Genomic DNA, 17,939 nt, shown 5'->3' with positions numbered 1-17,939 from the left:
TACCTACCTTGTTCACACCAACCTGGTCTGTACCTTACAATCCACATCAGGCTTGTGGGTCTGGCCTGTCCGTGAGAGCAAGTTGGTGCCAAAGAATCATGTGGGAACGACAATTCCCAACACCCATAACCAACTACAGTTCCCAGGATGCTTTGTGCAGGGGGGATGTGCTCTAAGTGTGTGGTGTGTGCGCAGTCACAAGGTTTCCCCCGCTGACTGAAGGTGGTGTTGAAACCAACAGTGAATGTGATTGTGCTGCGCAACAATTTGCTGGCCGTTGCTCTGCCTGAGTGTGCCACCGCACGCAGATGTGACTGATCCGTCCGAAGGGGAACTTGTTGCATATGTTTTCATGCCAACCATTTCCTGCCAACCAAGCAGGAATTTCACAAAGACGTGTTGCCTTGTTTACATCACCTTCGATGCCCGGGTCAAAGAGGGCATTACTGACGATGGTGTGAAGAAATTAAACCTCATCTAAGCATCCACGCAAATTTACTTCTTATTTACAGAGGTCTGCATTAAGACATCTAAAGGAACACAGGAAGCTGTCTTATACTGAGTCAGACCATCGGCTCCCTATTCCCCTCACAGATGTACAGTTCCAGTTTAACTGTTAATCCCTCTCCCCAAGGAACTGTGAGAATTGTAGGTCTCACAGGGATTAGGGCCCCCCATCAACTCTCAGCAGGACACGGGTGGCGCTGTGGGTTAAACCACAGAGCCTAGGATTTGCCGATCAGAAGGTCGGCGGTTCGAATCCCCATGAAGGGGTGAGCTCCCGTTGCTCGGTCCCTGCTCCTGCCATCCTAGCAGTTCGAAAGCACGTCAAAGTGCAAGTAGATAAATAGGTACCACTCCGGCGGGAAGGTAAACGGCGTTTCCGTGCGCTGTTCTGGTTCGCCAGAAGCGGCTTAGTCATGATGGCCACATGACCTGGAAGCTGTACACCGGCTCCCTCGGCCAGTAAAGCGAGATGAGCGCCACAACCCCAGAGTTGGACACGACTGGACCTAATGGTCAGGGGTCCCTTTACCTTTACCTATCATCTCTCAGCACCCTTAGCCAACAACAGTTCCCAGGATTATTGGGGGGGGGGGTATGAAGCAGGGTGCAGGTGGGGTCCAAAACTCTTCCCCATTAATTCCTCTCAGAGGACTACAATTCCCAGAGTTCCCCGGGAAGAGGTATGGACTGTTAAACCACTTAGGGAATTGTAGCTCTGTGAGAGGAATAGGGGTCTCCTAAACGCTCTCAGCACCCTTAACAAACTACAGTTCCCAGGATTTTTTTTTGGGGGGGGGAGCCATGGAAGTTGTATGATACTGCTTTAAATGCATGGTGCGGATGGGGCCAAGTTTGACTCAGAACCCAAGACAGGACAGGCCTCCCTCTGAGAAGACTTTCTCACATCTGCTTTTTGAGGTAGGCAGGCATCCAAGAGATGCTCAGGGAGGGAAAGTCCCCACCTCCTCAACCCTACCATATTCCCAGAGGCCTATGGGTACATGTTGTCCCAGCTTGACCAAGAGGCAGGCACTCCCAAATTCCCACCGTTCCCATGCCTTCCTTCAACAACGCACATCTGGAAAACACTGAGTTTTCCAGGACACAGCTCAAAAGCTTGTGAATTCTGCCAAGGACAGCTGCCAACGGAAACTCAAGTCCTGATGCAACGACACACGTGTGTGTGTGTCAGGAAAGAGTCAACCACGTTCCATTGACTCCGCATTCTCCAACTTAGTGCCCTCCAGATGGTTTGGACTACAACTCACCAGGCTGGCTCTGCCTGCTGGGAGTTGTAGTTCCAAAACATCGAAAGGGATGGGCAGCAGGTCGGGTAAGGCTGCCATAACTCGTCTGAGGTTCTCTGGAAAGAAAAGATAAATAAGGAACAAAGGCATTCCAGGAAATGATGGTTCAGCATTTTACTCTACTCCAATTCCTCCAGCGACAATCAACTAACACCAATGTGCAGTAATGAGAATATCTGGCTTGGAGTGGGCGTCGAAGGAGCAAATCTGCCATTTTGTTTTTTCTCATTTTTCTAATATTAAATTCAGTTCTCCCCATTTCAATATCAGTTTGTACTCATTAAAATTGATCAGCATTTTAGTCGAATTCCTCCTAATGCACACATGCTGGTGTGCAATTGTGTCTAATATAAGCATTTGTGTAAATCAATTTCCTCTAATACAATGCATTTGTAATACTTCCCCCACCTACAGATATATGCATTTTTGGCACGCTTCAATCTAGCATAAGCATTTTTCTACACATGACTTGGAGAACTGCTCTGCAAAACTCAGAGAAGTACAAATTTCAAACAATGGGACTGTTTTTGAGCTTTGTTTTGGGAAAGTTGCAAATTAGGTAGAAACATAGGAAACTCCCATATACTGAGTTAGACCAATGTCCCATCTAGCTCAGTATTGCTTACACTGACTGGCAGCAGCTCTCCAGGATTTCAGACCAGGACTCTTTTCTGAACCCTAACTAGAGATGCCGGGGATTGAACATAGGACCATCTACCCACCAAGCGGAAGCTCTGTCCACTGAGCTGTGTCTCTTTCCAGATTCACATATAAACATGAACTGAATCAAATTTCTACCCCACCACTAGTTGTAGATATCTCTGAAGTTTTGTACCTCTGTAATGTTGTTTTATTTTTTTAAAAAAACTCTGATAATAAATACATAAATAAACATAGATTCTCGCAACATCTTAAAAGACCGTCTTCACATCCCTCCCAAGGGCAGCCATCCTTTTCAAGAGAAGAAAGAATTGGAAATGACAATTTGGCAGGATCTGAATACATGGCTTCTTCTTGAGCTGACTGAACTGGTCCACGGGGCTTTGACTGGGCACTTGGGGAGAGTTAAGAGTGACGATGACACAAGTTATTTGCAGTCCTCTCCCCAAAGGGGGTATGTAGAGTACAGGGTTGAGCCAAGACATTTTGCTGGAGAAGAAACAGTACGTTGTAGGATGGAGATGAGGAACTACAGGCTCGGAGTCTGAATTGGCCCTCCAACTCTCTCTCTCTGGCCCTTGGAAGTATCCCCAGGCCACACCCCCTCTCCCCATGCCACACCCTTCACTGGCCCTGCATCCAATCCACATACAGAATCAGAATGGACTCAACGTTGAGCATTAGTTCAGCACTGGTGACAATGGAACAGTGTTGTTCATGACAGCCCCAAGGACACTGGGTCCCGTCCTCTAACATTTTGCTGCTTCTTTTTAACTGCCTGAATCCGCTGCCTCATTCTGCCTAATGGCAAGTCCAGCCCTGGTAGACCACTGTTCAAAATGGTGGTCCAGGTCAGATCTGTCTGTGCACCCTCTCTCAGGCCATGAAAGATCAGGGGAGTGGACTGGTTCAAATTCCCCAGCGCTGAGAGTTCAGAATCGCTCCCCTTCCGTCCCAGAGGCAGCAGGAAAAGAGCTGGGCAAAGGTCCACGAAAACGGCAGAGCCTTTGAAGAAAACATCTCTGAAGAAAACACTTGCCATCTCTGTGTAGACAGTGTTATTTTTCTGAGAAAAAGAGGTGCCGGAACTCACAATAAATGCCTCACTTGTTCTCTTATAATGGCAATGGCGCCCACCTGAGAGGTACCAGAACTGAGTTCCGGCGAGTTCCGGCTGAAAAAAAGGCCTGGATAACACAAAATCGCTGCCCGTTCCACCCTGGAGGCAGCAACAAACACAGCATGTTAAAAGCAATGGCATCGAGTGAAGCTCCCCCAAAGAAACAGAGCCTCGAACTCTGAAGCAACAGAGATGCCATCTTGCCAGTAGACGCCAACACCCTGCTCAGAGCTGCTCCTCACTGCGGAAAGAGCTGTTTGCCGCTCCGTCCAGGCCTGGCTCAGCGTCGAGGATGTTGTCCATCGACCCGCGGTGAGGATGCTTCCTCCTGTTGCGGACGCAGAAATGCCAGGCCAAGGCGGAGATGACCACAAGGATGAGGGTGGCAGCCAGCCCCGCAGCTATGTAGGCATAGGGCATTTGGTGGGCAGGAGTCCGGATGAGGCGGCACGGCCCGTGCTGCCGGGTGCCATCGTCCGTGGGGCTGGATCCGGCCCGGTTGGATGCCACGATGCAGAACAGGTACTCGTGATCTGGCAGCAACCCTGAGACAGCTGCCAAGCGGAAAGTGTTGTTGAGGGCCGGGCCGGTGAGGAAGTCCTCACCAACTAGCTGATAGTGCAAGCGATATTCCTGGACCATGGAAGAAGGCGCACACCAGTGCATGCTCGCTCCCACCTCGCTCGTGTGGACCATCTGCAGGCGGGGCGGCTCGGGGGGCACATCTGGGCCGGTGACCCCCGGGCACAAGCACCCGCTAGCCCTGCTGAGCTCTGCGCAGGGCACTTGGAGGTGCTGGCAGGGGTTGTATTTGCAAAGGTGATGGGGCGGCTGTGGAAGGCCGGGCGTCTGGGGCTCTGAGGTCAGAGGGTAGTCGTAATCGTCGTAATGTTGATTGTCAGGATAATCCAGAGAAGGTTTGACCGGAGCAGGCGATGAGGTTCTGTCTTTGCTCACTGCCGGGGCGTTGCTCCCTGAGGGATGTGGGAAGAGGGGGTTCTCTTTCAGGGGCACGGGCAAAGGGTGCCCCATGCTTGTCGGTGATGCCTGGGGGCAGAGGGTCAGGATCCAGGCCGCTACCAGAAACAGCCCTGGGATTTGCATGGCTCCTGGTAACAGATGGAAGAGAAGCACAGTAGAAGGGGGAAATAGGGGTGTTTTAATTTATTTTAATAACAACAATAATAAAAATTATTTATATGCTGCCCTCCCCAGCCAAAGCCGGGCTCAGAGCGGCTAACAACAGTAAAAGTAACACAGTTTACATAAAATCACAATCAATTAATTGAAATACATTCTAAAATCAGTTCATTCTAAAATCAATTTAGAATCAAATTAATGGCAAACATTGAGCTGGAGTTCTATGAGAATTACCAAAGGACTATTGGTCTATTTTTTTCTAATCAATTTTTTCAACATATAACAATGTCACACAGATAAATAATGAAATATCCCACCCTAACTCGGAAGCTGGTGTTTATGCAATACATAAACAACCAAATACTTATCCCAAACTACTACAGTATTTGTACAGAAGGCGATAAGCAGTTTAAGATAATCAAAAGTAATAGTTTTTAAGAGCTGGTTTTAAATGGGATGCTGCCTTATACTGAGTCATAGAATCAACACAGAGTTGGAAGAGACCACAAGGGTCATCTAGTCCAACCCCCTGCAATGCAGGAATCTTTTGCCCAATGTGGGGCTTGAACCCACAACCCTGGAATTACTAAGATGCTCTGAGGTATCACAAACCCAATTTACAAAGCCCTCCACAACTTGGGTCCAGACTATCACAGAGACCATATATCTCTGCCCAAACACTGAGATATTTGAGGGAGTCTCGGTTAGTGATCTACCACGGTTCAGAGACATGGCTCGTAACTACCAGAAGTGGTGTGTTCAAAATTGCGGGTCCAATCCTGTGGAACTACCCTCCTGACTAAGATAAGAACCCATCCTGTTCCCTGCTGAACTGCAGGTGCTTGACAATGACTTTCCAATTTCAGCATTTTAAGGTTCTTCTCCATTTCTAGGGTTTATTTCAATTGTTCTTATTCTTTGTACAGTGTTCTTAAAAGAAGTATGCACACTGCTTATAAATTATAACTATTAAGTCTTATATAAATACAGATCTAAAATAAAATACCCCCATTGCATCTTTCTGTGTCAGCACATATGGTGAAACATTCAGAATTCCTAAACCACCAGATCTGACATTACGCATTACTATTTTGAACGAGGTGACTGCTTGTGAGTAGCCAGATTTATGCATGCTTGTGGCTGGAGTCAAGGTCTGAATCAGAAGTGGTAACCCACAGGATGAGGAAACCTGTGGCCCTCCAGATCTTGGGTACGTACACACCAGACATTTAAAGCACCTCACAAAAAGAATTATGGGAATTGTAGTTTACCCCCGTAGAGCTACATTTCACAGCACCCTTAACAAACTACTGTTCCCAGAATTATTATGATTTTGAGGGGGTGGGGAATGTGTTTCGCATATATTTTAAATGCACAGTGCATTCACAGCCTAAGTTGGGGGATGAGTGAGACGAGGGCGCTGGGCAAAGGCCGATGTGCTGGATCAGACCAAGGGTGTATCTAGTCGAGTGCCCTGTACCCAGAAGCGACCTGCAAGACGTGAAGACAACAGACCTCATCTGATCTGCCTCTGCTGATTTTGGAAGTAGAGTTCTCCTGAACCAGAGGGTACATCACTGCCTCCTACAGGATCTAGAGCAAGGAGATGGGGAACTCAGGCCTGGAGTCCAAATGTACCCATCCAGGTCTCTCTGCCAGATTCCTCAGGACCCTCTCCAGGCAACATCCCTCCTGAGGCAGCACATACCCCATGCATTTAAAGAATGCCTCAAATACAGTGGTACCTCGGGTTACATACGCTTCAGGTTACATACGCTTCAGGTTACAGACTCTGCTAACCCAGAAATATTACCTCGGGTTAAGAACTTTGCTTCAGGATGAGAACAGAAATCGTGCAGCGGCGGGGCAGCGGCAGCAGGAGGCCCCATTAGCTAAAGCGGTCCTTCAGGTTAAGAACAGTTTCAGGTTAAGTACGGACCTCTGGAACAAATTAAGTACTTAATCCGAGGTACCACTGTAATCCTGGGAACTATAGTTTGGTAAGGAACTGTATATCTGTGCGGGCTGAACTACAGTTCCCAGGATTCTTGTGGTGTGGTAGTACATGTATATATCCTGAGCTGGGCCTTCAACAGCCTTCCTTAAGTGTTTCTACCAAGCTGGAATGTGCCCTTGGACTTTGACCATACCTTTTGCTTGCCCCAATAGAGCATGTGTACAAGAGATTACTATACAAACATAAACGTTACCTTTCTTGCTATGCCGACTTTTTACTTCTGGCCCTTCCCGCTGCTGTTATGCAGCCCCCCCCCCAAGATGGGAATGTGACCCCCCCCAAACAAACAAACAAGATCCCCCACCCCTACTTTACCCCAAGAGGAATGCAACTTAAGAGGCGAGGAGGAGGAGATGTGCCTCAAGGGGGCAAATTCACTCACCTGGATAGTGGATGTCTGCTTTTGGTTGCTAGGCAACAGGCTGCCGGGAAGGGTCTCTGCAGCAAGTTATTACCCAAAGGATGCAAGGTGGCAGGAACCCCCTTCGATGAAAGAACTCCGATGGAGCTGTTTCCAGGAATAACAGGACCCACCAGGCAAGGACCAAAAGCCTGTGGTGCTGAAATGTGGTGTGTGTGTATCAAAAGCTGCCTGTATGGGATGGGGTGGCGTGGGGGCACAATAATTGCCGCCTCAGAGCTGAGGAGCAATTTGTGGTATCCGTGGAAATGATAAGCAATAGCTCCTTGCCTGCCGGGAACGAGCAAAGTGGTGGCCTCTTGCGAAGCCAAAAACCCAAACTTTTATATCCTCCTCATGGGATGATCTCATCGTCCCCCCTTCACAACCTCTTCCTCCCCCCCCCCCTCCTTTACAGCTGGGCCCAGCCAGTGGGAATTAGTACAAGGCAGCTAATGGGCGTGGAAAATTCTTTGGCTTGACAGGGACCCCCCTGGCAGGTGCCTGGAAAGAAAACAAATAGTGCCTTATAAGGGCTATTCACATCCTTCTCGGAAATCCCTCCTCTGGGTAGGAGAGGGAATAAATAAGAGTTGAGGGGAGAGAGAGAGAAAGTAAAAAAGACCTGACAGCAGACAGGGAAGGGTGTGTTTGTGTGCTGTGTCACAATCCCAAGGGGGGGACGGACTATTCTTACATGGGCAAACTGATTCAGGATACTCATCCCAGACAGAGGGAGAGGCATTTTTCCTGTTCCCAGAGCAGCTCTGCCCTGCCTGGAGCCATACACTCACCCAGGTCTCAGCCACTCATTGAAGCATCAGCACAGACAAAAGACACTTTCCAGGGATCATCTTACACCCAAAGCAGTGCCAAAAAAATGTGATTTACAGCACAGTGGGGGAAAACCTTTCAGATGTTGTTAGACTCCAACTCCCAGCCAATGGTAAGGAATTATGGAAGTGGAAGGCCACAGGTTTCCCACCCCTCACTTATATTATCATATTTGCTTTCTTTATTCTTCTTCCGTTCCAAAAGGATCTCATCCTCTTTTTCTTTACCGCTGGGCTTTCTTCCCATTTTGCAAGCCGAAGGACTGAGGCCAAGGACAGCGAGGCTCAAGAAGAGACCACACAGGGAGACCAATAGGAAATAAGCTCGCCACCTCCCCCATTAAAAAGGCCTCTTACGGTTTTATGAGCCGCAAGGCAGGCAGATGTTCGGCAGGTGAAGCCACATAGCACCCCCATGTCAAGAGAAGCTTATTCTGTTGAATTTATGGCCTGTGCAAAGCTACCGTATTTTTCGCTCTATAAGACGCACCAGACCATAAGACGCACCTAGTTTTTGGAGGAGGAAAACAAGGAAAAAAATATTCTGAATCTCAGAAGCCAGAACAGCAAGAAGGATCACTGCGCAGCGAAAGCAGCAATCCCTCTTGCTGTTCTGGCTTCTGGGATAGCTGTGCAGCCTGCATTCGCTCCATAAGACGCACACACATTTCCCCTTACTTTTTAGGAGGGAAAAAGTGAGTCTTATAGAGCAAAAAATACAGTATTTTGATGTATTTTTCATCTTTGTTGGAAGCCGCCCAGAGTGGCTGGGGAACCCCAGTACCCCAGCCAGATGGGTGGGGTACAAATAATAAATTATTATTATTATACTATTAAAGACATGGAAGCTGTGTGTGTGTGTGTGTGTGTGTGTGTGTGTGTGTGTGAGTGAGAAAGAGAGAGAGAGAGAGAGACAGACAGACAGACAGACAGTCAATGAGTGAGTGAGTGAATAAGTAAGAGAGAACATTAAAAAGCAGTGATAGGACGCCCAGCGCGAAGTGTCTCCGGTCCACACCGGCCAACAGGAAAATATCTAAGAGCCAAAAATCCTGCATTCTCTCGTTTATTAATGAGGTCATTCCAAGAGCAGAAAAACTGAAAAGGAAAATAAAATAAAGACAATGCATTTATTGACTCTTAAGTAATATTGTACGAAACAGTTGTGCTGAAGAGATGCTGCTTGATGTACCCATTCGTGTTTTAAAACAACTTATTGTTTTACTTTTAATTTTCCTAATCGACAACAGACAGAAAATCCCCCCCCCCCCCGTTGACTGAAGTTTCAATAACCCGCAGTTGTCTTCCCTCATGAGCAGGCAAAGATCTATGACGCTGACGTACGCAAAAGACTTCACCTTCTTTATTTTACCACAGAGTATAATTCCCATTTTAGAGGTGGGAGAACTGAGGCCACACAGACTTAACTGCATTTTGAAATCCTGGCGGACAGGGATTAAAATAAAGGAGGTACACAACGTTCTTAAGAATACAAAATATGTCTTCTTAGATTCCCTCCATCACTTCCTAGAATGAGGTGTCTCTTGTATACCTCATGATGCCTTTCAGAGCCCCACTGTGCAGAGTTTTGAGGTAAGATAGTGATGTTAATTTACTTATTCCGTATATCCCACCCTTCCTCCAGAATGAGCCCAGGTTGGCTCATGCATGAGGAAAAAATATATATTTTAAAGCCTTCTCAGAAACAGTTAAAAACATATTCTTAACCAGTGATCTCAGATTAAAGTTTTAAGGAATACTTCAGGTTCTTTTGGACCAGCTCAAAGCCCTTTCTTGGTGGGCTTCTGTGGTAGCAACAGCTCTCCACACTGCAGATGGGAGACAGATCCAGCAACCAATGTAGAAGAAAATGGAGGGTCCAGGCTGTGTGTCAGCAGTGGGCTCTTTGGGGACCCCAGGAGTTCCCTCCCCACAAAACCAGCAAGGTGTGATGGTGCTCTTCTCCAATTCCCCAGTGTGGCAATAATTCTCCTAAAGGCAACCTCACTTTTCAACTAATATTCCACTTCCTCTCAGATCATCACCAGCTGCACGTAAAGCTGCTCAGGACATGACCCTGGCCATATCCTGGCAACAGCAAAGCAGAGCTCTTTGCTATTCCCTCAGCTCCTCTGCAAGGAAATTCAGCAAACAGGCTGGGCAAGGAGGTCACCCTTAGAACTTCCTAAACGAGCTTAACTTTGAAACTGTTGAGCCTACTGCAATTGCCACGTGGCAAGGATTTTACTACAATTTCCTCCTTTTCTTCCTCAGTTGCCCAAACAAGACAACACGAAAACTAGGCCAGAAACCTCCAAAGGTTTGCATTCAATGCTTTCAGCATTTGTAGAAACAGAAGACATTTTCTGGGACGAATGGGGCGTTAAGAGAACTACCATATTTTACACTGCCATTTATTTATTTTTTAAAAAGCTACTTTTTGTCAAGATTCTGATGTGATCTGAAAAGCACTTTGCCCTTTGGGTTCAAATGGGTTGCTCTGCTGATGGGGGAAAGGGTACTCTGTACATGCTCAGAGGCATGCAGCCCGTGTCAGACTTTGCAAAAGCAGACAACCATATTCAAAACACAGGTTGAAAGCTTTTGCAAGTTTAAGGAACAGTGAATTGCAGGGGCTGCCAGTCCATGAATAAATTGATCATTTGCCTTAACTAACTGGGAACACGTTTCTTCGGCTGCTTTCAGATCCTGTAAGCTTCCATAGAATCACAGAATTGTAGAGACAAGATGTCAAACTGTTCTTCTATGCAACAACAGTGACAAAAGTACTGTTAGCTCAGAAATGGAAGCAAGAAGAAATTCCGACGAAAGAAGAATGGCAGAAGAAATTAATGGACTATGCAGAATTGGACAAAATGACAGGAAGGATTTGAAACCTGCAGTAGATGAATTATTTGAAGAGCAACTGTAATCAACAAATTACGCTAGTAGGACTACAAAAAGTTTTGTAAGGAGAAATATACGAAGTGTTACAAAGTAGAAAAAGGTAAGAGATATTGGTTATGAGGTTGAAATGTAACAGGGAAGATAAGAAATGCATACTAAGAGATTAGATTGGAAAATTTTCAGACAGGATTGATGGAAGTCAAAAAAATTGAATAAGATGTAAAAGTATGTTTAACTACTGCTGAAAATGATACGTTAAAAAACTAATAAAAAATTATATATATATTTTTTGTAGAGGTGGGAGGGACTCCAAGGGTCATCTAGTCCAACCCCCTGCAATCCAGGAATCTCAACTAAAGCATCCATAACAGGTGACCATCCAACCTCTGCTTGAAAACCTCCAATGAAGGAGAGTCCATCACCTTTCAAGGGAGTCTGTTCCACTGTCAAACAGCTCTTACCACCAGCAAGTTCTATGTGATATTTAATTGGAATTTACTTTCTTGCAACTTGAAGCCATTGGTTCGAGGCCTACCTTCCAGAGCAGGAGAAAACAAGCTTGCTCCCTCTTCCAAGTGACAGCCCTTTAGATATTTGAGGATGGCTATCATATCTTTTCATGGGACCCGGGTGGCGCTATGGGTTAAACCACAGAGCCTAGGGCTTGCCGATCAGAAGGTCGGCGGTTCGAATCCCCACAACAGGGTGAGCTCCTGTTGCATGACAAGTGCAAGTAGATAAATAGGTACCACTCTGGCGGGAAGATAAACGGCATTTCCATGTGCTGCTCTGGTTCACCAGAAGTGGCTTAGTCATGCTGGCCACATGACCTGGAAGCTGTATGCTGGCTCTCTTGGCCAATAAAGCGATGAGTGCCACAACCCCAGAGTTGTCCGCGACTGGACCTAATGGTCAAGGGTCCCTTTACCTTTATCATATCTCCTCACATTACAGCTCTTATAAAATAAAGAAACTTTTAACATCCCAACATTTCAAATTATTTTATTCCCAGCTGATACAGCTCCTCTCAAAAGATCTCCTTTGCAAAAAAAATTTTTAAAAAAAATAAAAACAGGGTTGGGGATAGGGAAAAAGATATTTTTAAAAACAGGAGGAGGAGAAACACAAGCTTAATTAACGAATGTTGCCCAGACATTATAAGGACAAGCAAGTGGGACCGACTGCACGTTAGGGGAATGCTAATTAAATTTCAGTTGGAAGAACTGGGGCACAGGGTACGACTGAGACGTTGCTTTTCAAAATCCGCTTTTGTCTTAATTTGTGCTGAGTCATTATCATGAGTCTCTGACTAAGCAAGGGGACTGCATTCCTGAGCAAAAGCTCTTTCCAGAAAAAAAAAGGGGGGGGGAGAGTGAGCTTTGGCTGAGTGTGAATTAATTCTGAAAACAGCCCGCATGATTAAACTTGGAAGGGCTCAATGGAATTCAGAATTGCTCATACACTACGTGCCAGTTTCTATACCATGGAATAGCAAAATTCCAGCCTTATAAAAAAATCCACAAATGAGTGGTGCTAAATTCCGCTCATCTTGCATAATTTAAGAATGAGTGGCGTGTGCATTTCTGGTACACAGCTTGCTCAGAGTATTTGCTCCACATACAACCCGATAAGCCGAGGTTTTGGTTGGCAAATTGTGGGAGAAAAGGTGGAGGAGCGGAACGGGAGAGAGAAGACTGTCTGGCAATCGAGGATGAGACACAAGGTGGACCTCATGACACATGGCCAACGCACGCTGGGAGGTTTCCATTTAGAAAATTTGCACCTAAGGTGGCGGCGAAGGCGAATCATTTCTTAATTTATTTTTAATGCAAATTTATTTGAAGGAAGGAAAACGAAGAAGGAAAAACCTGCCAACTTAACAATACAGACATGCCCCCACTTACCCATGATTGGTGAGTACAGTGGTGCCCTGCAAGACGAATGCCTCGCAAGACGAAAAACCCGCTAGACGAAAGGGTTTTCCGTTTTTCGATGCGCTTCGCAGGACGAATTTCCCTATGGGCTTGCTTCGCAAGACAAAAATGTCTTGCGAGTCTTGAGATTTTTTTCGCTCCCCCCCCTTTTTCTAAGCCGCTAAGCCGCTAATAGCCTTTTAGCCGCTAAGCCTTTAATAGCCGCTAAACCGCTAATAGCGCTAATCCGCTAAGCCGCTAATAGGGTTGCTTCGCAAGACGAAAAAACCGCTAGACGAAGACACTCGCGGAACGGATTAATTTCGTCTTGCGAGGCACCACTGTACGTATACCTGCAGTACTGGGAAATAAATAACTCTATTCAAACCTGGAAATGGTGGGAGAGAGCAGGAGAGTTCTCTTGGCTCGTGAGGAGACCCTCCCCGGAGCCCAAAGAGGATGTCAGTGAGGGCAGAGGAAGTTCCGAAGAGACTTGGGCTTTGTTTAGGCTGCTCAGCCTCTCTACCTAGCAGCCGATTTGCGGGGTAACGCAGCAGCCGTCATGCAGCCAGCCTCGAGCTTCAATTCTAGTTGTGAATATTTTTGGATATAGTCTTTTTGGTCTGGATTGGTGGGAGAGCGGCAGAGAGGGTGTTTAAAAGATGCTCCCCATGCACACAATTTTTCACTTACACATGGCAGGCCCCCAGAATGTAAGTGGGAGGGTGAAATCCCCAAAAAGGATGTTACTTTTTTTCTGTATGCCACAACAGCTGCGAGAATATTACTAGCGAAGAATTGGAAGAAACAATATTTACCAACTATCGAAGAATGGCAGATGAAGATGATGGACAATATGGAACTTGCTGAACTGACTGGGAGACACCGAGACCAGAGAGAAGAGACGGTGGAAGAAGACTGGAAGAAATTTAAAGAATATCTGAAAAAAATATGTTTAAATTTAAATCTTAGAATAGCTTTGGAAGTGGATATAGGCTGTAGGGTTAGAAGTAGAAGATAGTGTATTTTAAAATAGTATCATTTGTAAGTGATAAAATGTGAAGATTTTTATGGTAAAAGTGAGCGTGATAAAAAAAAATGGTTAAAAATTATGATATATGTAAACTGCTAAAGATGAGGTAAAATGAAAATCAGATAGGGGGGACTTGGGGAAGCCCACCTAACAATGTTTAGAAAAAATAAGGATAAGACAAGATTTGTTTGTATTTTTGTGTGTGTGTGTGTTTGTGTTGTTTAGTTGTGTTATAAAATGAATAATTTGGGGGGGGGGGGACCAAAACAGAATGTAAGTGGGAGACACCTGTACATTGGATCATCCAGGATCCTGTCCAGCCAGATGCCTATGGAAAGCCTGCAAGGAGGATCCAAGCGTAAGGGCAACTCTTCACCTCCTACAACTTGCCGGAAGCTGCAGGATACAATATGCATCACCAGTCCATCCATCTTTATTATTATTATTAATTAAATTTGTATACCACTCAACATTTGCACATACAGCTCAACATATGCCATCCAAATGTGGAATCAGCTATCCAAGCGAAGTCGGCATTTATAAATAGTGCGTTCAACATGTAACATTAATACTCAGCCCACTGAGCATTAGATAGTGGGTATTTTCTCCTTCCAGGCTGGAAGTTTAAGTCTATCTTAGTGAGCCCATGGGCTCTCAAAATCCATTTTTGTTGTCCTGCCGTGAATCCCTGCTCCACTTAATCTAGAAGGACCTGAACATGCACAAATATCAAGGATTTCACCAATACAAAATTGATACAGGCGTGTGGGCCAGAGGTAGGGTGGGGGCTCCTTTAAACTTCTCCGTTGAGGGGCGAGCGGCTGCTCACCCCTCAGAAAAGTGCCAGGTGGAAGGATGTATCGCCAGATTGCGATGTTTGGCTGGTGATACATTGCAATGTTGAAAACCTGACACCGCCCAGCCCTACTTTCTATGTAATCATCTGCCTTGGTAAAGGTAAAGGGACCCCTGACCATTAGGTCCAGTCGTGCCCGACTCTGGGGTTGCGGCGCTCATCTCGCTTTACTGGCCGAGGGAGCCGGCGTACAGCTTCCGAGTCATGACTAAGCCGCTTCTGGCGAACCAGAACAGTGCATGGAAACGCCGTTTACGTTCCCGCCGGAGCGGTACCTATTTATATACATGCATTTTGATGTGCTTTCGAACTGCTAGGTTGGCAGTTCTGCCTTGAGTGAGGAGCAAATGCTCACCTAATTTCCAGCAGATTTGAAAGGGGATTGGACTGGTCACAGTTACTGAGGAAAACTGGATTTCTTTTCAGCAACAACTGGAGGGCTGTGAGTTTCCCCACTCCTGCTTCAGACTATGAGGCCTACCCCCAAAAAAGTATTTCATCCCCTATCCTGCCCACGTTTCCTTTTTTTTTTAAAAGAATAATTTTTTATTAACCAACCAATCACATCAATCAAACCAAATTACATAAATTCCAAATTACACAGCCGAATTTTAAATTTTTGTTGGGGGTACCCATATTTCAAGTTCCGAAGGGATCCAATCAACTTCTTGCTTCTTACTGCTGTTTTAATGTACACAAATCTAACCTTATGATGTTCACAGTACTATCCAGTCCTTTCTTATTATTTTTCCACATCTCTTGTTGTTATTTTCATATATTTTTCCTTTCTCTTTGTGACCTCTGATAGTCTCCGCAAGCTGGTTAGAACAGTTTGTAATCCTACATGGATATATTTTTTTTATCCAGTAGCCATATCCAGACGTTTTCCATATAACATCACTTCCATACATCTAAACAGTCTTAGCGTCATTAATCTTCACCAATCTGCCTCCTTTCTCAAAACCTCTGAGGAGATTCACTAGGAATGCAGTCTGAAAACAAATCCGTTCTTCCTCCCGGCTGTAAATCCTTTGGCAAGATGGCGACTCCGAATTAATTGCTGCGCCATTCCCAAAAGCTCTTATTGCTTCTCGGTCTCCATAAAGCATACTTTTGGTTAAAGTTTATCTCCACACAGACCTTAATCATCCTGCTTGGGTCAGTTCAACCGACGGTTCTAATGAGGAGGGGTTCTTGTAAATCACATAGAAGGAAAGTAAAAAAGGTTCCCCCCCCCATTCAGCCCCGTTGTCAACATACCCCGCCTTTGGTGTATCTTCATCGTAAAATATTCCTGTTTCTCCAGCCCGTCGTCTTCTTTCGCAGACATCACTTAAATTAGCAGACTTCACTCCCCTTCTTCACTTGAAGTATGTGCATTTGCTTCTTTTGTAATTAATTATTCCAAATTGCTGCAACTAGTGCGCGATCAGAGACAGCGTCCAGGAGAGCCGATGTCCACACGGGGGCATTCTGCCTAGGGCCCTCACCCCCTTCTTTCGAATTAGGGGGTGATTTATGGGCACAGCAGGCAAGGGCAGTGTTCCCCATTTCCTTGGGGCAACAAGGGAGGCTGCCTACTCCCATAACAGCCTCTTAATTACCCCGTGTGGGTCGGAGAGATGGTATTAGAATCATAGAATCATAGAATCATAGAGTTGGAAGAGACCACAAGGGCCATCGAGTCCAACCCCCTGCCAAGCAGGAAACACCATCAGAGCACTCCTGACATATGGTTGTCAAGCCTCTGCTTAAAGACCTCCAAAGAAGGAGACTCCACCACACTCCTTGGCAGCAAATTCCACTGTCGAACAGCTCTTACTGTCAGGAAGTTCTTCCTAATGTTTAGGTGGAATCTTCTTTCTTGTAGTTTGGATCCATTGCTCCGTGTCCGCTTCTCTGGAGCAGCAGAAAACAACCTTTCTCCCTCCTCTATGTGACATCCTTTTATATATTTGAACATGGCTATCATATCACCCCTTAACCTCCTCTTCTCCAGGCTAAACATGCCCAGCTCCCTTAGCCGTTCCTCATAAGGCATCGTTTCCAGGCCTTTGACCATTTTGGTTGCCCTCCTCTGGACACGTTCCACTTTGTCAGTGTTCTTCTTGAACTGTGGTGCTATTGTCGGCCATCTTCCAATGCGCCCCCTAGTGGCCCCCTATCTTGCCCACGTTTCCAAAGCAATCCAGGAGGGACAGACGGGTACCACCACAACAAACTCAAGTTTCAGCAAAGCATTTCACACAGCCCTTCGCAACACCACTGAGCTTAGTTAGGAGTGCCAGCAAAGCACCATGGGAGTTTGGCAAACAACATGTGACCTACGTTAGTCCTCGCTGCAAGCAAGCAGTGCGCACGCCCTGCACTACAAGGTGAACACATCCTTCCAGCTGGCGTGTGGAGCAATAAGGGTCATCCCCACTACCACTGGGCTGGAATTTGAGGCGAGAGTTACTAGCTGTCTCTGGAATGCAGACAAGCCCTCCTTCCCAGCCAAGACGGGCCAGATGAACATTGGATCTTTGCAAACTGAAAGACGTCAGGTTGGGTGGGACCCTGCTCTGGCTGCAATGATTATCGGAAAACCCTATTAATTGAGAAAGTGGCAGCTCAAACAGCCAAAGGAACATGAGTGTTGAGGCAAGGCAACTTCCTGGGTGCGTTTCATGCAGGGTGGTGGTGGTGAAGCCCATCTATCAGGCGACCCAGATTCTGCATCAGGAAAAAGGAGACATTCCTCTATAAACCCCGTGCAGACAGAAGTGCCTTGCCTCTCAGCCTGCGTGATTTATTCTGGAAACTGAATGTGCAACCCCTACAGGCGTGCTGAGTTGCACCCGACATTGGGGGCCCCTCGATGTGCATGCACGATGCCACACGTGCGATACACACCCCAGTCCAGACAGGCAGACTTGGCCCACCCACTCACCCCCCAGCCCTTTTGGAAAGGGACGCACAGGCAAAGATGCTCCACCCTGTGCATCCCTGGCAGAGAGCGCCTTCTGGAAAAGCTTTCTGGTGTTCCTCAAAAGTACGTGTGGGACAAAAAAGCTTCGCCCCATGGGAGGGGGGCGCACGCAGAGGACGCTCTTCCCTCTCTGCTTGTCTCAGCCCCTGTCCAGCTTCCAGGCACTTGCCTGACAATGGCAGGGGATGGATGTCTCGGCCCCCTGCACACCAATATTGAGGGGGCGGAAGCTTCTTCCACCCCCTCTGCTCGGCCCCCCTGAACCCCTTTCCCAT

The 17,939-nt window shown here is 46.5% G+C and overlaps 1 protein-coding gene and 1 long non-coding RNA gene across 2 annotated transcripts in view; one reads left to right on the top strand and one right to left on the bottom strand.

Annotated features, from left to right (window-relative positions):
* The window catches only part of LOC308465224, a 192,006-nt gene that overhangs the window by 22,583 nt on the left and 151,484 nt on the right, over window positions 1-17,939 (top strand). The window lies entirely within an intron of this gene.
* Window positions 1,914-7,544, bottom strand: LRRN4CL (LRRN4 C-terminal like). Its single transcript, XM_080985768.1, has 2 exons — window positions 7,134-7,544; window positions 1,914-4,703 (listed from the first exon to the last, which is right to left on the bottom strand). Exon 2 carries the CDS (start codon window positions 4,696-4,698, stop codon window positions 3,820-3,822), a length of 879 nt encoding a protein of 292 aa, XP_080841894.1. The 5' UTR covers window positions 4,699-4,703; window positions 7,134-7,544; the 3' UTR covers window positions 1,914-3,819.

Source organism: Podarcis pityusensis (assembly GCF_964106645.2).
Source record: "Podarcis pityusensis genome assembly, chromosome: 16".
Taxonomy (NCBI): Eukaryota; Metazoa; Chordata; class Lepidosauria; order Squamata; family Lacertidae; genus Podarcis; species Podarcis pityusensis.
Note: the sequence above shows the minus strand (reverse complement) of the source record. Positions and strands in the feature narration are given on the sequence as shown.

Bases quoted from the DNA above. Each gene is read 5' to 3' on its own strand.
- LRRN4CL (XM_080985768.1), bottom strand. From the start codon at position 4,698: ATGCAAATCCCAGGGCTGTTTCTGGTAGCGGCCTGGATCCTGACCCTC.